At 41.1% G+C, this 26,354-nt stretch overlaps 1 protein-coding gene across 4 annotated transcripts; it reads right to left on the reverse strand.

The window, feature by feature from the left end:
• Nucleotides 1-351: 351 nt before the first annotated feature.
• Nucleotides 352-25,777, reverse strand: GTPBP8 (GTP binding protein 8). 4 transcript variants are annotated; one of them, XR_014794127.1, is made up of 7 exons: nt 25,416-25,777; nt 19,187-19,285; nt 12,312-12,442; nt 11,315-11,414; nt 6,472-6,590; nt 5,561-5,647; nt 352-1,504 (listed from the first exon to the last, which is right to left on the reverse strand). XR_014794127.1 is itself a non-coding variant. In XM_084874066.1 (6 exons), exons 1-6 carry the CDS (start codon nt 25,749-25,751, stop codon nt 1,429-1,431), a joined length of 861 nt encoding a protein of 286 aa, XP_084730192.1. In that variant the 5' UTR covers nt 25,752-25,777; the 3' UTR covers nt 352-1,428. The 4 variants fall into 4 exon arrangements, 2 of the variants coding, with proteins under 2 accessions (XP_084730192.1, XP_084730193.1); XR_014794126.1 differs by lacking the exon at nt 19,187-19,285; XM_084874066.1 differs by lacking the exon at nt 5,561-5,647.
• Nucleotides 25,778-26,354: the final 577 nt, after the last annotated feature.

The following is a 26,354-nucleotide window of genomic DNA, read 5'->3' on the forward strand; positions in this document are numbered from 1 at the left end:
TAATTGGATTTATTTATTTATACTCTTCACCATTCTATCCATTCATTCAGAAGCATTAGGAATGTCTGGGGATACAACTGTATGTAAAACAAACTTAATCCTCACAGATGCTAGCTTTAGTAGCAATGATGGCCCGCCTGCCCACAGCTTCAGAGCAGCAGGATGAGTGAGTGAGAGCAGATGAAGAAGGTGCCTGCCTTCTACAAGGGCACACACCATACTCCGAGGTCAGGGTCAGGTAATGTTCCTTCCCAGGAGCTAGACTCTCCAGGTACTGCTTTCTTTGCATAGAACTGCCTAAGGATAGTCATCTTTGATTGTGAGCCAGTAAGTACTGCTTGAAATAATGCATGAAATTAGACACTTGAGGGCTTTATTTTCATTGAAAAAAAAAAAAAAAAGAAACACAAAAAAACAATAGATGCTCACAGTAACAATGTCAGCCACAAATAGCAATAGAGATCTTATTCCCCCTTCACAGAGGCAGTCCTTCTGACCAGGTTTTAGGGTGTCCTTCAATCAACATTCTGTGCATTCACTATAATCTCTTATCTATAGTTAGACATATATCTATTCAGGACTTTATAATGGTTCCCATTTTGTCTAAAATTTGTGCATTTTTTTTAATTTATTGAAAAATATTCCCATTTTAGTAAAAAATTGGATATAGTAAGAGTTTTGTAACAAGTTTTGTTGAAAGGATATGGGAGAAATTAAGTATTCCTCACGAATGAATTTCTGGAAAGGTTTTCACATTGGGATCCCTCAAAGCCTTTCCATCTAAAAGGGATCTCAGGGTGGTAGCAGAAATGGAGAGAATTGTCTTGTTCAAGATTGGGTTTGATGTCAGGGTTAAATGAAGCAGAGATGATAATCATTAAAAGTTCATGAAAAGGATAACAAACTAGTGTTTATTTGGTCAAACCATTATTTTGTATTTCACAGATATATATGCTGTTTTGCTGTTTAAGATGTATCAATAGAATATTTTAAATCTACTTCGTTTCCACAGTAATTGTAGGGTAGGCATTATTATACCCATTGAATAGGAGAGGAAATTAAGGGTTTTGCTCAGGGTGTTGGAGATGTACAGGTCAATTCAGATCCTCTGTTTTCATCCTTTCTATTTCCATTTTAAAAACATATAATTTTATTGATTTCAGATAGGAGGAGGGAGACAGAAATATCAGTGATGAGAGAGAATTATTGATTGGCTACCTCCTGCACACTCCCTACTGGGGATTGAGCCCACAACTCAGGCATGTTCCCTAGCCAGGAATCGAATTCTGACCTCCTGGTTCATGGGTCGATGCTCAACCACTGAATCACTTCGGCTGGGCTGTATTTCTATTTCCACTGGGAAATATATCTAGCCTTTCACTACTTAAAAAATAAAAAATGTTGAGTCTTCAGCAAAGTTAGGTGCCGTTAATTAGTCTTAAGATTTCCTGTTATAGTTGCTATAAAACATCTCAACAGATGGATTCCAGAATAGGTCACAGCACTGTGAAAAGAAAAGAAAAATCATTTTTGTCCTTACTTCAGAGGTAGTAACAGATCTGAATTCATCTAGCTTAAAAAAACTGTTTACAAGCTGAGTTTCATGTATGAAAGAGAACATCTTAAATTGGCCTTGAAACTTCCCGAGTCCCTAAATCTAGTGCTCCACACTACCTGATCTATTACCTTCATGATTTTAAAAATGTCACCATTATCTACTATTTTGTTTTCTTACTTGCCAGACTAAAAGTTGTTTCTGTTTTTCTATATGGAAGACAATTGACATATAACATTATATTAGTTTCAGATGTATAACATAAAGATTTAGTATTGTATATACTACAAAATGATCACAATAAGTCTAGTTTACATCCATCGCTATATATAATTACAAAATTTATTCATTTTATCTTTTTAAAAATATATTTTATTGATATTTTTTATAGAGAGGAAGGGAGAGGGATAGAGAGTTAGAAACATTGATGAGACAGAAACACCAATCAGTTGTCTTTTGTACACCTCCCATTGCGAATGTACCCGCAACCAAGGTACATGCCTTTGGCTGGAATCAAATTTGGGAGCCTTGAGTCCACAGGCCGACGCTCTATCCCCTGAGCCAAACCGGTTAGGGCAAAATTTATTTTCTTGTGATGAGGACTTTTAAGATCTGCTCTCAGTAACTTTGAAATATGCAATACAGTATTATTTATAGTCTCCATGCTGTATATTACATCCAGGACTTATTTTACAACTGGAAGCTTGTACCTTTTGACACCTTCATTCATTTCTCCCACCACCCAGCCGCCCTCCCCCCCCACCTCTGGCAACCACTAATGTCTTCACTGTTATCTAGGAGCTTGGATTTTGTTGTTTAAATTCCACATATAAAGGACATGATATGGTGTTTGTCTCACTATTTCACTTAGCATGCCTTCAGAGTCCAGCCATGTAATAAACAGATAAGATTTCATTCATTTTTCTGGCCAAAAAAATCCCACTGTGTATTTAACCCCTTCATCTATATTCCTCCACTGACTGACAATTAGGTTGCTTCCATACTCTGGCAATTGAAAAAATGTTGCAGTGAACATGGGGTACATTGGATAAATATGTGTTTTCATGTTCATTGGGTAAATATCCAGAAGTGGAATTGTTAGAACAAATGGTGGTTCTATTTTCAAGTTTTTGAGGAACCTCCACACTGTTTTTCATAATGGCAGTAGAAATTCACACTCCCACCAACAGTGCACAAGAGTTACCTTTTCTCCACATCCTTGCCAACATTTATTTCAAGTCTATTTGATAACAGCCATTCTAACAGGCAGGAGATGATATCTCATTGTGGTTTTGATTTGTATTTCCCTGGTGAATAGTGATGTTCAGCATCTTGTCATGTATTTGTTAGGTGCCTGTACATCTTCTTTGGAAAAATATCTCTTCAGATCCTATACCTATTTTTAAATTGTATTATTATTTTTCTGAGTTGTATGAGTTCTTTGTACATTTGGGGATATGAATCCCTTATCACATATATTATTTGTAAATATTTTCTCCCAGTTAGGTAGCCTTTTCATTTTGTTGATGATTTCCTTTGCTTTGTAGAAGCTTTTTAGTTTGATGTAGTCCTACTAGTTTATTTTTGTTTTTGGAATCAGATCCAACAAATTATCACCAAGACCAATGTCAAGAAACTTACTGCCTATATTTTCTCCTAAGAGTTTATGGTTTTAGGTATTACAATGAATTCTTTAATCTATTTTGAGTTAATTTTTGTTTACAGTATATTGTAGTTTAATTTCATTCTTTTGCATGTGGCTGTTCAGTTTTCCAGTACCATTTATTGAAGAGACTGTCATTTCCCAATTGAATATTCCTAGTTTTTTTGGTGTAAATTAGTTGACCATTATTCATGGTCGCATGGTCTTATTTCTAAACTCCCTATTTGTATCTGTGTGTTTGTTTTTATGCCAATACCATACTGTTTTGATTACTACAGTTTTGTAATATAGTGTGAAGCCAGGAAGCACTATGCCTCCAGCTTTGTTTTTCTTTCTCAAGATTGCTTTGGCTATTCAGGGTCTTTTGTGATTCTGTACAAATTTTAGACTTGTTTGTTCTATTTCAGTGAAAAATGCCACTGGAATATTTACTACTTTGCTTCTTATTTCCCAGACTAAACTGTTTGATCTTTTACTTTATTCTTTTTATGACAAGATGCAATCACCTTGATAATTTAGACCTTTTCTCAGGATTTTTAAAAAACTATCATAACCATTATTGTATCTGTCTTAGTATATCCATTCATCCATGAGTCAGCATTAAAGTGATTACTTGGTTCCTCAGGATATATGGACTTCTATGGATACATTATGACTTTTGTGGATATAGATATAAAATAGGTAAACTCTTTTTTCTTGCATTGCTAATTCCCTTCTTGATAAAGTATAACATTTTGGACTTTTCTCATCAAACCTGTCTGCTTGAGAATAGTCCATTCTTGGATTATAAATGGAGTTATACATATATAGTTTAAAGGAGAAATACAAGTTAGATAGTCCACACACTAACTATGACTCCTTGAAATCATTTGCAACGTTTCTGTCATTACAATCAGTTCTCATTTGATTGGAATTTAACTAGATAGAAAACCACAGAAGTGATCATACTGTGCCTATTTACATATTTCTTCTATACTGTTTATAATGATAGACTGATCCCAGCATCAATCTTTAGGAGCCTTTCACCATTTATACTTCTCCACTCAGCTGGGGCAGAGTTCAGACATGAAGGTTAGAACTTAACTTTTGACTTTAGGCTTAAAGGCCAAACCTCTCTGGATTACATGTCTATTCCCATTTCCACCTTTCTCCTATAAAGGTCATACAGGAAGAGAAAGAAATAAAATCTAACTTATTTTATAATAATTATTTTATGATGAAACTAATATCCATCTGGAGGGATGGACTGGGATTTGGTCATGCTAGTGAAAGCAAGGATTAATTTAACTCTACTTTCTAAATTGGGTTTAGAAAACTATGAAGTACAGGCTGCCAAGTTCCTTTATGTGGTCACTGTGGTATAGTGAATGCTGATGTACTTGAAAGTCAGCAGACTCCTGTGTCTCAATTCTTGGACTTTAAGTGCTGTTGGCTTCTATAGTGTTTTGGTCATGTACGGTGAGTAGCACACAGGGGCAGCGGTCATTCCAGGGTTATGCAGCAGTGAATGCTGGCATATCCAAAGAAGAGAACTCCTGGCTGGTATGGCTCAGTTTGTTGGAATGTCATTCCATACACCAAGAGGTAGCAGGTTCAATTCCTGGTCAGGGCACATTATGAGGTGTGGGTTCAATCCAAGGTGGTGGCACAGGTGGGAGCCAGCCATTCCTGCCCCTAAGAGTCCCCAGTAGTGGGTGTACAGGAGGCAGCCAATCTATGTTTCTCTCTGACATAAAAGTTTCTCTCTCCTTCCCTTCCTCTCTCTAAAATCAAATTTTTTTAAAAAAAAGAAGAAAAAAAAAAAGTAGAAGGGAGGAGGAGGAGGGAGGAGGAGGAGGTAGGAGGAGGAGGAGGGAAGAGGAGGAAGGAGGTGGAGGAGGGAGGAGGAGGAGGTAGGAGGAGAAGGAGGAGGGAGGAGGGAGGAGGAGGAAGAAGGAGGAGGTGGAAATAAGAGAATTCCCCTAAAAAGTATTAACGAATCTGATATTCTGAGTTCTTGGCCTGACCCTGCCATTTGCTGACTGACCTTTGGCAAGGAAGGAAACTAACATTTATTATATTTTGTGTACTAGGTCACAATACATTTTGATACTTTCAACCATGTTATTACTAGTGAAAAAAGACTCAAAATGAAATATTTGCTTTAAAATCTACAGCATAGAAATAGAGGAACCATGCAAACCTCTCTGAAGTCACTTTACTTCTCCGACTTGAAACTGTGAAATAGGAATGTTTACTGCGAGGATCAATTAAGTGTTTTGAATGATCTAGTGTTATAACCTCCCCAAGATTATCAGTTTTCAGATAGTGCTAATTGTTCTTAAGTAGAGCCTCAATCTTACTTGATTAGTCTGGTGGTATAGACTCTCAGAGCTCATGGCAGTGTGGGACTACTGCCTGATCATTCTCTTGTTTTAAACACTATAATCCTGTTATGTAAATGAAAAAACAAAACAAAACAAAAAAACATCAGTTTTCCCCTAGCCCCATTATGTTAATTCAAACTCAGCTTCTAATCAACTAATTAAAAAAAAAATGCTATTAGGCATAATTTGCTCATCTTATGTTTCTGTTGCCTTTTTTAGCTGAAGTATCACTTCCTTATTATTAAACTAGAGGCCTGATGCACGAAATTGGTTCAAGAGTAGGCCTTCTTTCCCCCTGACTGCCTGCACCAGCTTCCCTCTGGCGCCCAGGACCCGGGCTTCCCTGGAAACCCTGGCTTCATCTAGAAGGTCGTCTGATCAAATTAGCATATTAAGCTTTTATTATTATTGATACTTACTATTTTTCTATGATAATGCTCAGGGTTCTAGGAAGAATTAGGATTTCATTCCTGCCCCTAAGAGTCCCCAGTAGTGGGTGTACAGGAGGCAGCCAATCAATGATTCTCTTTCATCATTGATGTTGTTATCTCTCCCTTCCTCTCTGAAATAAAAATAAAACATCTATAGTAAAAAAAAAATAATTTTAAAAAAAGTAAAAGTGAAAACTTCTGTTGTACAGGGCTGAACTAGGCCCAGGAAGAAAGAGAATGAAAATGCCTACAAGGAAGATATAGCAAAACTTGCAGAAGGAATAAATTGAAGGAAAAAATAAAAGCATTTATGGGTTGTACCAATAAATCTTGGCTAAGTGCATAGTCTTCCAAACTTTCCTAATTTTAGTCTAAAGGCTGAGAAATGACAAGCAACACTGATTTAATATTAAAAGTTGAGAATCTATAAAGCTATAAAAACAATTCAACTCTTACCTTACAGGAAACAACTGAGGAAAACATCCTTGCGTTTTAGTGGCAACAAATTTCTGGATCTCAAGCACTTGTTTTAAAAGATGTCCCGTGGAAGATTTGTCAATTTTTGTTAACACCATCTGCAAAAAACAAACAACTAAATGAGTTCATGTATGCAACGTATGAAGCATACACTATGTGCTTTAACTACACAGGAGTATACTACTTGAATTCAAAACTAGTGAAAAGGACCTTAAAGCCATATTTGCAACTACCATAAACCAAATGTTTCATATCATCACTCTGTATCTGTGATCAAAGAAATATGTTAGTAATATTGGGTCGAGTTTATTCATATAAAATTGGCAACTTATAATCATTCTTGACACACAAAATGGTTTCATCTCACATGTAACCTAAAGGAAAAATTAGAAACCCAGATTTAGTAGGTTGTATCCACTATTTCAAGTTTTATATAATTACATTCCAAGTAAGCCTGGAAGTTATTAGGCTTACTAGTAAGTAATAACATTGAATAATTTACTTATTCAAAGACAATTTCATACTACAGGTAAGGCCAAGGTATGGCTGGTTATTAAATCAATTAAAAAGTAAAACCTTGATCAATCAGATTTTCCTGTGGAATTTCTATAACATTAAATTTCCTAATTCATCATTCATACTTTTCTGTTATAAAATGTAGACGGGCAGAGGGAGTGAGAAGCAAAAAGTGTGTGGTTTCTAATGACCTGTGAGATCTGCAAAATGGAAGTCTTTCCTTATCAAGGCAAATACTGATATTTATTTTTATTTTTTAATCTTTTATTATTATTATTTTTAATCTTTATTGTTCAGATTATTACAATTGTTCCTCTTTTTTTCCTCCATAGCTCCCTTCTACCTGGTTCCCTCCCCACCCCATGCTCTTCCACCCTTCTCCCCATTGTCCTCATTCATAGGTGTATGATTTTTGTCCAGTCTCTTCATGAACCCTCCACACACCTTTCCCCCAAGGATTTTCAGTGTACTCCCTTTCTATGCCCCTGATTCTATTATATTCATAGTCCATTCTGTTCTTCAGATTTTTTATTCACTTGATTTTTAGATTGACTTATTGATAAATATGTATTTGTTGTTCATAATTTTTTATTGAGGTTTTTTTTTTTGTTTGTTTGTTTTTTAGAGAGAGGAAGAGAGTGGGATAGAGAGTTAGAAACATCGGTGAGAGAGAAACATCGATCAGCTGCCTCTTGCACATCCCCTACTGGGGATGTGTCCACAACCAAGGTACATGCCCTTCACCGGTATCGAACCCAGGACCTTTCAGACCGCAGGCAGATGCTCTATCCACTGAGCCAAACAGGTTTCGGCTGTTGTTCATAATTTTTATCTTTGCCTTTTTCTTCTTCTTCCTCTTCTTAAAGAATACCTTTCAGCATTTCATATAATTTTGGTTTGGCGGTGATGAACTCCTTTAGCTTTTTCTTATCTGTGAAGCTCTTTATCTGGCCTTCAATTGTGAATGATAGCTTTGCTAGGTAAGGTAATCTTGGTTGTAGGTTCTTGCTGTTCATCACTTTGAATATTTCTTGCCACTCTCTTCTGGCCTGCAAAATTTCTGTTGAGAAATCAGCTGACAGTCATATGGGTGCTGCCTTAGGGGTAACTAACTTTTTTTCCCTTGCTGCTTTTAATATTCTCTCTTTGTCGTTAGCCTGTGGCATTTTAATTATGATATGTCATGCTGTGGTCCTCTTTGGATTCCTTTTGTTTGGAGTTCTGTGTGCTTCCTGGACTTGTAAGTCTATTATATTTCTTTCACCAGGTTGGGGAAGTTTTCTGTCCTTATTTCTTCAAATAGTTTTCAGTATCTTGCTCTCTCACTTCTTCTGGCACCCCCATAATTCGAATGTTGGTATGCTTTAAGTTGTCCCAGAGGCTCCTTACACTATCTTCATATTTTTGGATTCTTTTTTCTTTTTTCTTTTCTGGTTGGTTGTTTTTTGCTTCTTTGTATTTCAAATCTTTTACTTGATTCTTGTTATCCTGTAATCTGCTGTTGGGTCTCTGTATAATATTTTTTATTTCAGGCAGTACATGCTTAATCTCTACTTGGTTCTTTTTCATATCCTCGAGGGTCTTACTAAATTTATCAGCCTTTTCTAGAAAATTCTTGAAAAACCTTATAACCGTGGTTTTGAACTCTATATCCAGTGGTTTACTTTCCTCCATTTCTTTCATTTGTGACCTGTTTCTTTGTCTCCACAATTTGGCTGCTTCCCTGAATTGATAGAGTGGCTTTGTGTGGTAGGTGTCCTATAGGGCCCAGTGGCTCGGCCTCCCCAGTTACCTGAGGTGGACACTCTTGGTGCAACCCTTTGAGGGCTTTGTGCATAGTCTTGTTGTAATTAAGCCTTGACTGTTGTTGGTATCACTGGGGAGAATTGACCTCCAGGCCAATTGGCTGTGAGGATCAGCTGTATCTACACCGGGAGAATTTCTGTGCTGGAAACACTCTTATGAGGCAAGACTTGCTTCAGTGTGGCTTTGTTGCTCACTAAGTCTGCTACCTGAGTGTGTCACTTATGGATCTGGGGAATTGTAATCTGGATGATCCTACTATGACCACTTAGTACACTGGTTTTTGGATCTCCAAGGAGGTGCTAATTTAGCCTCTGCCTGAGGTCACCCAGTAGGGGCAACAGAGAGATCTGCAGATTCCTATTCTTTATTTGGGTTTTGGAGGTGCCCAGATGAGGCCCAGCTGTGAAGCCATGCAAGCTGCCTTGGGGACTTGGGCCTTCTTTTGGATGTTCTGGGTCTCTATGACTCAGTTGCAGTTTGTTAGGTAAGTTTAGATTTCAAAGGACCAGGCCATTCACATGCAAAAGCCTCTGTGCACAGCTTGGATAGGGCAAAGTCTCAGGTTGGAGCAAACAGAAATTGCTTCCCGTTAGCCCTGCCCCAGAGGCCCTGGGTCTCAGTGTCCCATGGTAATCTCTACAAGCACCTCTGAGACAAAGCTGCCCTCGTGTTTCACCCACTGCCAGAAAGTCCAGTTTCTCTCCATATGAGTCTGGATCCCCAGAGTATCATCCGTAACTGAAGTTCAGAGCAATTGGGAGCTCGTGTCTCCCTCCTGCTTGAAAAAGACAGCCATGTCCTCAGTTGCCAGCCCTCTCCATCTGTGCACCTCCATACCTCTGCACTTTACTTCCCCAGCTCCTCTGAGTCTCAGTGTGCTTTTCTCTTCCCTTCTAGTTGTAAAATTTCCACTCAGCCAGCCTTCCTATGGTTTTGGGAGATGTCCGTTTTGTCTTTTAGTTGTAGTTTTAAAGTGGTTGTGCAAGTCATCAAGTTCAGGTGTTTACCTATGTCACCATCTTGTTTTTTGTTTATCTTCTTCCAAATGCTGATATTTAAAAGGAAACATAATTCCTCTTGTACAAACTCTTTTTCAGAAAGGGTTTAATGGTGAGGCTTTGGTGCTAAAACTGAAGAAAATATGTGATTTCATAAACTGATAGCTATGACACCAAATCAGGAATATTATCACTTAAAAAAACCCAGTTTGGCATTACTTAGGCATTTTTACTTTGTAGACTAAGTTTATCAATCCTTTGACTCCTCAAAACTCTATATTTTCACTAACGTTTCAAAGGGCTTTGCAAACCCGAAGAATTCCATAAGTATAGCAATAAAGAAAAATTGCTCACTATTAAAGTTTGACTTGTATTAAACTCCACTGTCAAATTTAGTAGTTTACTCACTATTGTTTAAAACCAAATTTTAGCCAATGGGTTCTTCACTTTTCCTTAGGAAATTTAAGATTAAATTCCTTCTTTATTTGTAAAACTCACAAAGCAAAGTGAATGTTTATATCAACCTACTAATCCAATGGTCGGCAAACTCATTAGTCAATAGAGCGAAATAAACTACAATGATTGAAATTTCTTTTGAGAGCTGAAAACAGACTTCTGCACATGGGTCACGAAATTTCAATCACACTGTATTTGTGCCTCAAGGGGCCAAAGAGCTGCATATGGCTTGCAAGCCACAGTTTGCTGACCACATACTAATCAGTATTTTATTATAAATCAAATAATAAAATATTGGTAAGATTTTAACATAAGAAATCCTGTTTTCTTTAAGAATCTCTATATATAAAAGCCTAGTGGCCAGAACAACAGAACGAGTGGAACAACCGGAATGACCAGTTGCTATGATGTATATTGCAGCAGACAAATGGCCCACTCGGGTCCCCAGTTGCCGTCCCTCCCCCAACTTCTGGTGGCCCCTCCCCTCACTGACATGGCCAGCCCCCATCAGGTCAGGCTGGCCAGATCCCACCCGTGCACAAATTCATGCACCTGACCTCTAGTACAGTATAAAAATCCTACTTGTGTGTGTGCTGGAGCCTGCTATGTTCTTGTAATGTTTCTTAAATTCCAAATTAGTTTAACAAATTTTTAGTTGCAGTTTTATTTACACACTGTTAAGTACTATCTGCCAAGCGACTTTTAAAGAGCTGCTAACATTTTGGACAAATATTCACATTGCCATTAAAATACAAAACAAAAACAGTAACAGAAAGAAAAACACCTAGGAGCACCTAAATAAACAGTTTAAAAAAAAACAACTTTGACTATATTTTTGAAAACTTAAAGCTGAGAAAAGGAAGAGAGAATAAAAGTAGTACATAATTTATTTTATTAATGGCTAACAATGGTAAAGATTATATAAAAGGTGCTCCTTTATCTCTTGAAGAGGAAAGACTTATCCGTTAAAAAGAGACAGACAGACACAGACACACACAACCGGTATGTATTTCTAATTGCAACCATGACTCAAAAGAAATACTTACTACATAAGGCAATGCAAACTCTTCACACATTTCTATGGCAATATTGTCTGCTTTCTGAATTCCAGCAACACTATCCACTAACAAAAACGTTCTCAGCAAACTGTAAAAATGCAGAAATAAAGATTAATGGCAATATAAAATTCATTCCTTCCTCCTTCCCTACCCCTCAAGGTATACCAATAAATTTTCCTTTGATTGATTTTTAATACAAATTTAAAAACATTTTTAGGCAAAAGGAATCCTCAATTCACTAGGTCTATCCTATAATCCAATAGTTAAATAAATTCACTAAATATTAATTTATTTCAGAAGCATGTATTGCACATGACTCTATACTTGGAATTGGATACAAAGGTGAGTAAGCCCCTTCCTCTAAAAGCCTGAACTCTAGTGGGAGAGAGAGAGAGAGAGAGAGAGAGAGAGACATGTATAAATATCTTATATAAATATCTCATATTAATGTCTATGTAAAGCCACAACAAGAAAGATACTTAACACTTCTTTATACTTCAAAAGTTTAACATAAATTTTCCTATATAAGTGCAAAGCTTGAAATACTTGCCTACCTAGGAAGACCATAAAAGGAAACATTTATGAAGGATGTGATGTCAGGAGTACTTTAAGAATAATTAGAATTTACAAAATTTGTTTATATTTAGTAAATACCACATTAATCAACAATTTTCATTTTCAAAATTAGCCAGCTAAGAGTTTGGTATAAAACATTAGTAAACTCTTCTGAAGTACTATTTATAGTCTCAATTTAGAAAAATACTTGAATTTCAGATTAAGTTAACCTACAGGAAAAAAACAAAGCAAATATGCAGTAAATACTTTGGTTGTAAATGATGTGTTGCGGAATATTATGAGAATAAAATGAACTTTTTAAAAGTCATTTGATAAAACTGAAGTGGTTATCATGTGTAGAATGCTCTATTACAAAAAATATGCTTTTGGTTTAAATGTATAACTATTATAAACCATTTCCCCCCCTTACTTCTTTCGTTCTTTTAGATAGGTCTCTACCATATCAACAAAATCTTCAGGTGCTCGATAGCCATAACCTGGCATGTCCACCAATGTAAAATATTTTCCAACTTTGAAAAAATTCATTTTCTTTGTGTGCCCCTGATAAAATAAATAGAAAAAGTGAAAACTTGCTTAAAATTTGTTCAGTATATATTTTATAACTCAAAATATTTTCTATTCAATCATATTTATTAACATGTATAAATATTCTGTATATAATCCCAGCTACTGAATTAAACAGGAAAAGAAGATAAAGCCCTGGCTGGTTAGAGCATCAGCATACCCACTGGAAGGTCACAGGTTCAATTACTGGGTCAAGAGTACAATCCTATGTTGCAGGTCTGATCCCCATGCAACCAATTGATGTGTCTCTCTCACAATGATGTTTCTCTCTCTTACTCTCCCCTCCCTTTCACTCTCTCTGGGATCGATGGAAAAAATATCCTCACTTCTTGGGTAAGGATTAAAAAAAACAAAAACTAAAAAGATAGAGTGGCTGGAGATATGCTTAGATACTACTCCTCTCCAACTCATAATTTTAAGATAATATATATGACTGAAGAAGAACTTTAGATTCCATATTAAAAATATGTAGGCAAAATATTTTGGAGTCTTTCCTGTTTCGTTAGTTCTCAGTAAAAAAAAAAAAAAAAAGTTAACCTGGTGAGACTCTACTAGTCAATATTCTCTGATGAGTAATGTACCTCTAATAAGAAATGAATTTGGCACAGTTTAAATTAAATACAACCATAAAACCTAGATGTAAAACCTGATAGGTTATTATGCCTGGACTAGAGGTCTGGTGCTCTAAATTTATGCACTCAGAGGGGGTCCCTCAGCCCAGCCTACACCCTCTCACGGTCCGGGAGCCCTTGGGAGGATGTCCACCTGCTGGCTTAAGCCTGCTCTCTGGGGAACAGGCCTAAGCTGTCAGTCGGACATCCTTGGCGCTGCTGTGAAGGTGGGAGGGGCTCCACCTCCATGGCTAGGATCGCCAGCCATGAGCCGGACTTCTGGCTGAGCGATGCTCCCCCTGTGGGAGCACAATAACCACCAGGGGGAAGCTCCTGCAATTGAGGGCCTGCCCCCTGGTGGTCCGTGCATGTCATAGTGACCTGTCACTCTGTGTTCAGTCATTTGCATTTCAGTCTTTTAATATGGTCCGTATTTTTCGGACCATAAGACGCACATTTTTCCCCCCAGAAGTGGGGGGAAAAAGTCCCTGCGTCTTATGGTCCAAATATAGCCTACACATATACTGTAAAAAAAAAGTTTTTTTACTTGCCCGGCTCTGTGTGGTCTCTGTGTGCTTGCCCGGCTCTAAAATGGTTCTAAATGCTGCTGTTTACTTTACAGGGTTGATTACATGTGTTTATGACTGTGATGTTGGGTTTTAATGCACATAAAATATTTTAGGACACTATTTGTTTCAGAATCTTTATTTCTTCATTTCCCTTCTCTAAAAACTGGTGCGTCTTATGGTCCAGTGCGTCTTATGGTCCGAAAAATACGGTATATGATAGTCTTTGGTTGATCACCTCCCATCCACCCACGATTGGGGCCAGGAAAGGACATGAGAGGTTGGCCAGCCGGGGAGGGACCGTGGGAGAGCTCCAGGGCTTGTCCGGCCTTTCTCACTCAGTGCCGATCTGCTAGACTCCAGCAGCAAGCTAACCTACCGGTTGGAGCATCTGCCCTCTGGTGCTCAGTGCATATCATAACAACTGGTTGAGCAATCGATTGTCTGACTCCTATTGGTCAGTGCACATCATGGTGAGCAGTTGAGCAGCCTTAGCATATCAGTAGCATATCATGCTTTGATTAGTTGAACGGCTGACCTGCCAGCCAGACACTTAGCATATTAGGTTTTTATTATATCAGATTAATGCTTCCTTAAAATCAGTATGTTTTGCATGTTTCACTGGATGGGTTTAAGTACTTTCATTAAACCATTTTTAAAAAAACATGTACAATATAAAAAAATCTGTGCAACTAAAATTGATGTCATGATAAGTGGATTATTCAAGATTTTATCTCTATGGATATTTATTAATCAGAAAAGGAAAGATTAAGATAAATAAACAGTCAATTGTTTGAAACTTAGAACAAATATTTTCAGACAAAAGGTGTTATAAATGGTGCTTAGGTTCCCAGTCAACTATACTATATAGTAAAGAGGTAATATGCAAATCGACCCTGACACCCTCACACAAGATGGCTGCCGCATGTGGTCAAAGTTGGCCGCTCACATGTGGTCAAAGATGACTGCCACAAATGGTCGGCAGTGGAGGGTAGTTGGGGGCCACCAGGCCAGCCCAGGAGGGCAGTAGGGGCGACTGGGCCTGCAGGGGAAGGCTGTTGGGTGGGATTGGGTCTGTAGGGGAGGGCTCTTGTGGAGGATCAGGCCTACAGGAGAGGGTAGTTGGGGGGGGGGACCGGGTGTGCAGGGGAGAGCAGTTGGGGGGTGCTGGGTCTGCAGGGGAGAGCAGTTGGGGGGGCGGCGTGGGTCTGCAGGGGAGGGCAGTTGGGGGCAACCGGGCCAGCAGAAGGAAGATAGGGGTGACCAGGCCAGCAGAGGAGGACAGTTGGGGGTGACTGGGCCGGCAGGGGAGGGAAGTTGGGAGTTACCAGGACATCAGGGGAGGGCAGTTGGAGGTGATCGGACAGCAGGGGAGGGCAATTGGGGACAACTGGGCTGGCAGGGGAGTGGTTAGGGGGTGATCAGGGTGGTAGGCAGGCGAATGGTTGGGAGACAGCAGTCCTGGATTGTGAGAGGGATGTCCAACTGCCGGTTTAGGCCTGATCCCATAAGGGTTCTTGATTAGAGAGGGTGCAGGACACCCCCCAGTGCATAAATTTCGTGCACCAGGCCTCCAGTGTATCAATAAGAAAATGATTTTAGAATTATAGATGAGGAATGTCAGAAATACATTTCTTGCATTGTCCTCTCATAGCATGAACCAAACACCCTGCCTGTAAGTGAGAGTTTAGCTGGGTTATCTGGTGAGGCAGAGCAGGAGGAAGGGCAGGAGAATTAACGGATGACAACAATCATCAGTGACAGAGCCAGGGAATCAACATTATGAAGAAGTCAGAAGCAAGAAAGGACTAGTGAAGTCTCTTGGAAGAGTTCCAATGCAAAAAAAGAGGGCAGTAAGCACTGAGTTGGTGGGGATGTTTTGCCATGGATGGATAGTAAGGTGAGAGGAACTTGGGGAAGTACTGAAGTGCTTAGCTATTGGCAGAGTCTGCATCATTGAGAAGGAAATAGAAGAAATTAGAAAATTAAAAATTAGAAAGCCTGTAGGACACTACAGCAGACTGGTTGGGATAATAAGCACATAATTTGGCCCAGAGTAGACTGGGATTTGCCTGATTGGTGTATGTATGAGTTAGCAAAATATAAAATATTACAGAGGGGGAAAAAACCTACTTTAAAACTGTTTCCTCCAAAATCAATATAGAACTAAGATGATCATTCTTGAAAGCGAATCTATATATATTTGCTAGTAAAAGCCTATGCAACTGTTTGACTGGCTGACCAGTTGCTATGACATGCACTGACCAGCAGGGGGCAGATGCTCAATGCAGAAGCTGCCCCTTGGTGGTCAGTGCACTCCCACAGTGGAAGTGCTGTTTAGCTGAGGAACGGGAGCCAGACGCCAGACTCACAGCTGGCAAGTACAGCTGTGTAGGTGCAAGCCTCTCCTGAGGACACTTCCCCTGCATAGCCCTCCCCCATCTGGATCAGGACTAGGATTGGGACCAGCATTGAGACTGACTGGGTGTGAGCCCGCGGCCACTTTTCAGTCATGGCACACTGGTATCACCCTAGGACGGGCACGCAAAGATCACAGTGGAGCGGCAGCAAGTCTACTGAGCGGCGGTGGCAGGCACAGCATGGGTGGGATGAGTGGGAGCAGCACGGCTCCCAGCTCAGGCTTGGGCTCTTCCCTAGCTGCCTGCCCCTTCGTGCACCACTACATCCCTCAGGGGATGCTGGACTGCCGGTTTTGGCCCGATTCCTGCAGGCCACACCAAGAACCTCACTGGTGTACAAACCTGTGCACTGGGTCTCTAGTCCTGTATAATAAAAGGGTAATATGCAAATAGAACAATGAATCAAAGAGTAATATACTGAGGAGAAACCAAGATGACGACATAGGGTAGACACCTGAATGCAGCCTACCACAACAAATTTGAATTTAGAACTGGAAAACAGGGAAAACATCGCCCTGAAGCGCCAGACGGCTGGCTGAGAGGAGGCTCTACCATCTGGGAAGGAGAGAGAAGGCACGGTGAATCTCAGGAACTGTGAAGGTGCGGAGAACTGTGCGCGCAAAAAGGCGGCTGCCAGACTTCCCTGCTGGCTTGCTTGCGAAGCGCGGAGAGGGCAGGCCAAGTTCGCTACTGGCTTACTCCCTGCGCACGGAGAGGGAGGACAACTAATGTGTGGAAGCTAGCTTTCTTGTTCCGGAGGAAAACAGAACCACCCTATTGCTCTGATATACGGTCCCAGACAGGGAGGGTCCAGACTGTCTAGCAGTGGGCAGAGATCTCTCCGAGGTGTGTGAAACCAGCGGCCATTACTGCAGGACTCAGAAACCAGACCCTCATAGGGAGGGGCTGAATACAGCTTGTCTGCACCACCTGAGACTCTGCCCCATCCAAGTGGAGCACAGAAGCCCTTCCAGTGGCTAGCTTTCTCGTTCGTCGCGAATAGGACTCTCCTAGGGAGGGACAGACAGAAATCAAAGCTTGTCTGCGCCTATACCAAAGAGGTGCACGCGCCTGCAACTCATCTTGCGGGATTCACCAAAGCTTGGCTGTGCCACCCCGAGACTCCACCCCATCCAAGTGGAATACAGAAAGCCTCCTAGCTGAGACACTTCTGATCCTCATAACCAATTGGCTTGGAGATCAACGCTTCCCAGTGATACCAACAACAAGCAAGGCTTAACAACAAGACTGCACACACAGCCCACAAAGGGCTACACCAAGACTGTCCACCTCAGGTAACTGGGAGGCTGACCCTCTCAACCTTAGCACACACAGCCACCCTACCAACTCAGGGAAGCTGTGAAAATGCCAAGACAAGGAAACAGATCACAAACAAAAGAAATGGAGGACAAGAAGCGACTGGATATAGAGTTCAAAACCACGCTTATAAGGTTTTTCAAGAATTTCCTAGAAAAGGCCGATAAAATAAACGAGACCTATGAGGATATGAAAAGGGGTCAACTAGAAATAAAGAATACATTGTCTGAAATAAAAAATATTATAGAGTCCTAAAAACAGAATGGAAGATCACAAGAATCAAGTCAAAGATTTGGAACACAAAGAGCCAGAGGGCACTCCTCCACAGAAGCAAGAAGATAAGAGAATCCAGAAAGTTGAAGATGGTGTAAGAAACCTCTGGGACAATTTCAAATGAACCAACATCAGAATTATGGAGGTCCCAGAAGAAGAGAAAGAGCAAGATACTGAAAACATACTGAAAGAAATAGTGACAGAAAACTTCCCCCACCTGGGGAAAGAATTAGACCTACAAGTACAGGAAGCGCACAGAACCCCAAACAAAAGGAATCCAAGAGGACCACACCAAGACACATCATAATTAAAATTCCAAGAGCAAAAGACAAAGAGAGCATATTAAAAGCACCCATATGATTGTTAGCTGATTTCTCAACAGAAACCATGCAGGCCAGATGGGAATGGCAAGAAGTATTCAAGGTGATGAATAGCAAGAACCTACAGCCAAAAATACTCTACCCAGCAAAGGTATCACTCAGAATCGAAGGGCAGATAAAGAGCTTCACAAATTAAAAAAAAAGCTAATGGAGTTCATCACCGCCAAACCAGAATTATATGAATTGCTGAAAGGGGTTCTTTAGGAAGAGGAAGAAGATATAGAAAAAATTATGATCAACAAATACGTAACTATCAACAAGTGAATCTAAAAGCCAAGGGAATTAAAACTGTGCACCTATGGATGAGGACAATGAGGGGTGGGGAAAGGGCAGAGGGTGGGGTGGGAACCTGGTGGAGGGGAGCAATGGAGGGCAAAAAAAAAAAAAGGAGGAACATTTGTAATACTATGAACAATAAAGATTTATTTTTAAAAAAAGTAATATGCTAATGATATGTGCTTGCTATGATATGCACTGACCACCAGGGGGCAGTGCTCTGACCAGAAGTTTAACTTACTGCTGAGGTCGGGCTGATTGGGATTGAGCAAGATGGGCTAGACACACCCACGGTCCCTCCTCAGCTCAATCATGCACCTGGCCTGTGCCTTCTCGAAATCTGGATCCCCTTGGTAGATGTAGGAGAGCTGGTTTCAGCCCAATCCTGCAGGCACTCCTTTTGGGAGGGCATCAGACCCAGGGCTCATGTCTGGCAAGCACTGCTGTGGCAGCGCGAGCTCTCCCTATCGGGACTGATTGGGCATGGGGCCCGGGGCAGGCACAGCGGGGCCTGGAGCAGCAGGAGCAGCAGTAGGAGCTGCAGGTTGGACTATGGGTTTTGGCCCAATCCCTGCAGGCCACCCATAGAGACCCACCTATGCACGAATTCGTGCACGAGGCCTCTAGTATAGAATAACAAAAGAACAACTCTTTGGAAAGGATTTTGACCAAGGAAGATTTTCTTAAGATACTGGCAAGACTACTAAAATAAATTTTGAGACATTCAAAGGCATTGATAAAAATCTCTTACTTTACTACTCATTTGAAAGAAATCACTTTTCTAGGAACTTGGCTATTATCATTTCTTGTATCCTCCAACATTTCTTACTCATCTTCACCAATTGAGAGTTCTGGCAGATTTGAAATTTCAACATACCGGGGTTTTGGAGACTCTGACTTCAACCTCTGGAGCCAATGAAAACAAAGCCTTTATTAGGGAGGATTTTCCAACATTGCTTCTGCCTATAAAACACACCTTTATAAAACAAAAGAGAAGGGAAGCTGGGTGAAAAAGGTGAAGAAATTAAGCAAAAGAAAAAAACCAAAACAACAAACTCATAGACACAGACAATAATACCGTGATTACCAGAGGGAAAGGGAAATGGGGGGAGTTAGAAGAGGGTAAAGGAGGAATAAATGGTGTGGAAGGAGACTGGACTTTGGACAGTGAACAGACAATATAATATATAGATGATATTTATATATCCATATATATAAAAGCCTAAGTGACCATTATGACCAAACATCCGGTTGACCATTTGCTATGAGGTGCACTCAGATGCTCAATGCAGGAGCTGACCCCTGGTAGTCAGTGTGATCCCACAGCCGACCTCCTGCAGTAATTCCCCCTGGCTGGCAGGCCCCGATCGGGACTAGGTAAGATGGCTGGCCACGCCTAAGGACCACACATGTGCACAAATTCATTCACTGGGCCTAATATTACAGAATTGTACACCTGAAACCTATATAATTTTATTAGACAACTAGAGGCCTGGTGCATGAAAATTCGTGCACTTAGGGGTGTCCCTCAGCCCGGCCTGCGCCCTCTTGCAGAGCAGGAGCACTCAGGGGATGTCCAACTGCTGGCTTAGGCCCACTCCCCTGAATTCCAACCTCCCTCTGCAGGAGGTGACCTGCCGGCAGATCAGGGACAGCACTGTCCAGTGAGCAGCCAGCCCTGTCCCCCATTGCCCTGTCACCACCGGTGGCCTCCCTCTGTTCTGCCGTTTGGTCTATTTGCATATTAGGCTTTTATAATATAGGACGTCACCCCAATAAATTCAACAAAAAATTTTTTAAAGAAGAAAAAGAGAATTGAGTATTAGCTTAATACATAAATTTATTATGATGTATTAGTTGCAAAAACCTGTCAAGCTATTTCACTCCTGCCTCACCATAATATAGATGATACAATGAGGCAGAAAGAGGTTCAATACTGGCCCAAAATTATATAGCTGGAAAGTAATAGAGTTGAAATTTGAACTCAAGACATCCATATTCAGAACCTGTACTTTTCATTACACTATGCTACTCAAGAATATCTGTAACATTTATTAAGCATCATATATTTACAAAGCTTTTTGAAGCAGAACTACATTTCCCCACAAACTTTCAGAGCACAATGTAATTAAGAGGTTATTCCTTTCCCTTGAACTCTCTTCTAATTAAGCTTTTCTCCTTTAGTGCTCTATACTATAGTCAGCTCAGGGCACACATACAGTAATTACTAAAATTCTCTAATACAGCAAAAAATATATATTATTTTTTGCTAATCACACACACAAAAAATATAATTTTGATTCATTCACTCCAGATGGCTATTGTCATTTTTTAATTTGAGAATCTTAAGGGAACAGAGGTAAGTGCCCCTGACTAGTCAGATATTATATGTTTTAAAAATTCTTGTAGTTCACTGGTTGAAAATCACTGCTCTATAGTGTAGAAAGCAACAAAATATTCCTGATAGTAACCATTAATACACATGCATCTGCTTTCTAACATGGTATTGAAGGGGGTATAATAATCAGTGGTTCCAAATGAGGGTGTGTTTTGGAAATTTATGAGAAAATTTTTGATTATCAATATGATCAGATAGCATTTAGTACACACATGCCAAACACAAGGTCCGCGGGCCAAATCCAGCCCGCCAGGCCTTGCAATGTGGCCCGCACCGCGCTGTCATCACTGCACTCCGCTGCGTTCCATCACAATGACGCGCGGTGACATAGGAGGCTTGTGATCTCGCCGGCCGCCTCGCCGGCCACCGTACTTGCTATCTATTACGCATGCGCATAGATAACAAGTCACGCGAGATTCAGGAGGCGTGACCTATAGTCCGGCATCCGATGTGGTTGTGCGAGTGGCAGAGCAGAGGAGAGAGTGAGTGTGCGGGCATAAAAAATACACAGCAGAAGCTGCCAGTTCCTGGCATAAAGTGCAGGCATAAAAATCGCAACAGAATCTGCTATCTGTACCCAGCCAGGCATTTATTGACTGACTTTTTTTCTCTCCACTCCATCTGCCAAATCAAGCTATCCCTGTGCAGTTTTCAACTTTTTCCTTCTAACGCAGATTTACAATAAACTACATCTTTTACTGCCAATATTGATCCCAAAATGTCCAGGAAAAGAAAAGTTGACGGTGAAGGCAGACAATTTAATGACAAATGGGAAAATGAATACATGTTTGTGCTTAGAGAGGGCAAACCAGTGTGTATATTGTGTTATGAGACAGTGTCGGTGATGAAAGAGTACAATATACGTCGTCATTTTGACACCAAACATAATGTTAAGTATGGCAAATATACTTTGGAAAAAAAGCATAAAATTGTTAAAGAACTAAAAGGCAAACTACAATCACAGCAGCAAATGTTTACAAAGGCTACAGCGAAAAATGATGCTGCAGTGAAAGCAAGCTTTATAGTGGCTGAAGAAATTGCCCGTACTTCAAGGTGTTTTTCAGAGGGTGCCTTTTTGAAGCAATGCATGCTAAAAGTGTGTGAGCAAGTATGCCCGGACCAGATACAGAGTTTTCAAAATGTCAGTTTGTCAAGAAACACCATTGCAGATAGAGTTCAAGAACTCTCAGGAAATCTATCATCACAGCTGGCCGAACAGGCATGCAGTTATCTCGCTTTTTCACTTGCTATCGATGAAAGCACAGACAACACTGATACGGCGCAGCTGTCCATCTTTATACGTGCTACGAAGACCGACCTCTCTGTCACTGAGGAACTTTTGGATGTAGCTGCCATGCATGGGACGACGACTGGTAGAGATATATTTGAGGCTGTGGAGAAATCTATAAATAATTTTAAATTACCCTGGGAAAAGTTGGTGGGGCTAACTACCGATGGTGCACCTTCAATGTGCGGAGAAAAGAAAGGCTTGGTTGGACTAATGAAGGAAAGAATGCAAAAAAGTCACTGCCACACACCCTTGATTACTTATCATTGCATTATCCACCAAGAGGCTATGTGTGGAAAAGTTCTGGACATGAATGACATAATGACCACAGTCATTAAAACTATTAACTTTATACGGGCAAGTGGCCTGAATCATCGCCAGTTCCAGCAGTTTTTACAGGAGGTGGGTGCAGAGCATGGAGACGTGCCATACCACACAGAAGTAAGATGGCTGAGCAAGAGCGCAGTCCTCAAAAGATTTTTTGAGCTCAGAGAACAAATTGCTCTTTTCATGGAAAGTAAAGGAAAGCCCTTGCCTGAACTGTCGGATCCCGCCTGGCTATGTGATTTTGCTATGATGTGTGACATATGCGAGCATCTCGCCCAACTGAATCTGAAGCTGCAGGGACGCAAACAAGTCATCACAAAGATGTCTGACATGATCACAGCATTCCAGCGTAAACTTCAACTATGGAAGTCCCAACTGGAACAGGACAATCTTGCCCACTTTCCCGTTTGTTTGAGTATCTCAACCACTATTTCTGGTACTTTTCCTTGCAGTCGGCTGGCTACCAAAGTTAGCCGTTTACTAAGTGAATTTGAGCGGCGCTTCTGACTTTAGAACACAGCACTCAGGCTTTGACATCTTTGCCAATCCTTTTACAGTTGATGTCAACAATGTGCCCCATCACCTTCAGATGGAGATAATCGAGCTTCAGTCTGACAGTGGCCTGAAATCAAGGTTTCAGGATGTTGAAACTGAGGACTTCTACCCTCTACTGCCCCCTGACTCAGTGCCAGAGCTCCAACTTCATGCTGCCCGTATTCTATCCATGTTCGGGAGCACCTATCTTTGTGAACAGATGTTTTCAATAATGAATCTGAACAAAAACAAGCACAGATCACGCATTACCGATGACAACCTCCATGCTGTTTTGCGGGTTGCTACAGCCCAAGAAATAAAACCGAACATTGACTCATTGATCCGGGGAAAACGGTGTCAGACATCTAGCCAGAAAACAAAACAATGAGCATTTTAGGTACATTCCAATATTACTGTTTTGCTTGATACCAATATTACTGTTTTGCTTGATAGCATGTGAGTTGGTTAACAGCACTGTTAAGGAAAATATTGTTCCACTCATTTTAAATTCACATTTCTGGTTAACATTGTCAGTTTATGACTGTTCAGTAAACCATTCGGCCCGCGATTTAGGCTGGATTTTAGATTTTGGCCCCTTCTCTGATTGAGTTCGACACCCCTAATTTAGTAGATAGGGGTCAGGGATACTATATATTATGCAAAACTGTGGTCAGTCCTTCAAAATGAATCAATCTGAATCCTGCTTAAATTTTAAATGCTCTGCCAAATTAAGTGCAATGATAATCTACAGATAATAAAACTGAATTTTAATAAAACTGAATTTTAAAAAACAATTACTCAAAAAATCCAATAATTTAAAAGCAATGCTATCTCAAAATCATTAAATGATATATATGTTCTTAAATTATAGTAGTTCTAAATATATTTGAAGGACATTTTCAATGCAGTTGTGCAGTTACTACAAATACAGCAGGTCCCGGAGTAATATCCATTCCTTCATGGACATTTTGTTATAAAGTTGATGAGAGAGAGAAAAAAAAAAAAATCAATTCATGGGCAGGGCCACTGAATGTGGAGTTTGTACGTTCTCCCCATGTTTGTGTGGGATCTCTCCGGGCACTCCCACGTCCGTAAGATGTGCACATTAGGTGAACCTGCGAGTGAGTTTCCACTGTACCACTCTGAGTGAGTGAGGGTGTGTGTGAGTGAACCCTGCGTGGCCTCCTGGCCAGGACTGGTTCCTGCCTTGCCCCCTGAGCTGCCAGAAGAAGCTCTGGCAGTTACCCTGAACTGGAATAAACAGGTTCGAAAATAATTATCTTAGTTGTTTTTAATAATCATTCTTAAATGTATGTATAGTTCACTTTTATTTCAATGTTTAATATTAGAAATGTTTGGGGTCTTTATTTAGATGTTAGGGGATGTTTTGGGGACCAGAAATATGCCTTAGGAACTTAGCACTTGTTTGTATTAATTAGCCTTTGGTAAAATTGATTTCATTATAGTTATGTTGCTTAGTCTCAGTCTCACTGTGTAAGTGAAGACTTACTGTATGTAAAGAGATCTGAGCTTTCTTTTACCAGACTTAGAACATATTTTATTAAATAATATAAAATATTATTAAGCTGCAGTATATGCATAAAATGCACAATCAGGAAATGTCACTAAAATTGTCACTAAAATTGTTTTTAAAAAATCTGCATTATTGCCACCAGCTGGCATGGCTCAGTGGTTGAACATTGACCTGTGAACCAGAAGGTCACAGTTCGAGTCCTAGTCGGCCTATGTGCCCCCAGTTACAGGCCTGATTCCCAGTGTGGGGCATGCAGGAGGCAGCTTTAGTGCTATTCCACATGTGTCAAACACAAGGCCCGCGGGCCAAATCCAGCCCGCCAGGCCTTGCAATGTGGCCCGCACCACGCTGTCATCACTGCACTCCGCTGTCAGTTTATGACATTGTCAGTTTATGACTGTTCAGTAAACCATTCGGCCCGCGATTTAGGCTGGATTTTAGATTTTGGCCCCTTCTCTGATTGAGTTCGACACCCCTATGCTATTCAATGATTCTTTCTCATCATTGATGTTTTTCTCTCTCTCTCCCTTCTTCTCTGAAATCAATTTAAAAAAATACCGTTGTTCCTTTATGTCTCTGAGTTTGCAAGACTGCCAAGCAGGCCTTCTCTGAGCGAGTCAGGTTAGCATATAGCCCTTTTTCATCCACAAACTGAAGTTATTTACTATTCTTTTTTCAATAATTTTTTAAATTTTTGATTTCAGAGAGGAAAGGAGAGGGAGAGAGAGATAGAAACATCAATGATGACATAGAATCATTGATTGGCCACCTTCTGCATGCCCCCTTCCGGGGATAAAGCCCACAACTGGGTCATATGCCCTTGACCCTTCAGTTCCAAGACCAACACTCTATCCACTGAGCCAAACCAGCTGGGGCCACACACTGAAGTGACTTGCTTATTTAATTAAAATAGTTACAAGCTCCCACAAAGCTAAGAAACCTCTCATGTTTTGGGAACTAGAAGTAAGCGACGACAAAACCCCTTCCCCAGCCTCTCCGCCACCGGCCGGCGGCGGCGCTCTCACCTCCGGGCGGGGGAGGTCGGGGGCGTGGTCCAGACGCACAGCCGAGCTCAGGTACTCGATGCGGTTCCGAGGGGTGGCCGTGAAGAAGCCCTCCGCCCTCGCCACGTCCTCCAGGCTCGGGTCAAAGACCCTCAGGTGAAGGTCGGATCTGGCGTCAGGGTGGAGATGCCGCTGGAGTTCCTGTAACGGGAACACGAGCTTCGTCAGTTCCATTTTTGGCAGCTGTAGGACCTCCCTGAAGGCGTGGGACTTGCTGTAAGCTCGGCTCCAGCGCCCCAGCGCTGCGGGCATTTCAATGAGCCTGCCCATGCTCGGCCGCAGCCTGGGCGCCGCCATGTTTCTCTCCCAGAAACCCTGCAGCAGGACCTCATTCCTAGCGTTTGGGCTGCGCGTGCGTGACCCGTCCCTCTACGCCTGCTGGGAATTGTAGTCCGCTGTGGTCTCCCCTTCCGGTCCAGAGGTCTGTGGGCACTGAGCTGGGGGCAGGCCGTGTCCTGTGGCGAGTCACACCTTGATGGCGCGCCTTTGACATGTTTGTCGCTGTGGGGAGACTGTTGACTGGTTTCCAGTGGTTAGAAGACACACCCAGCTGTGCGGCCCTTAAGGCTCAAGCACATGTGTCAAACACAAGGCCCGCGGGCCAAATCCAGCCCGCCAGGCCTTGCAATGTGGCCCGCACCGCGCTGTCATCACTGCACTCCGCTGTCAGTTTATGACATTGTCAGTTTATGACTGTTCAGTAAACCATTCGGCCCGCGATTTAGGCTGGATTTTAGATTTTGGCCCCTTTTCTGATTGAGTTCGACACCCCTAGCTCAAAGGAAGAAAACGTGTGAAGTTGTAGATTTCAGGCCCGTTTACTTATCACAGTTTTGTGGTTGTCTCACGCATCTTTGGCTTGGCCGTACACATCACTAGGAAACACAATTTTGCAGAAAA

The sequence above is a fragment of the Pipistrellus hanaki genome (assembly GCF_964339955.1).
Source record: "Pipistrellus hanaki genome assembly, chromosome: 2".
In the NCBI taxonomy this organism is placed as follows: domain Eukaryota; kingdom Metazoa; phylum Chordata; class Mammalia; order Chiroptera; family Vespertilionidae; genus Pipistrellus; species Pipistrellus hanaki.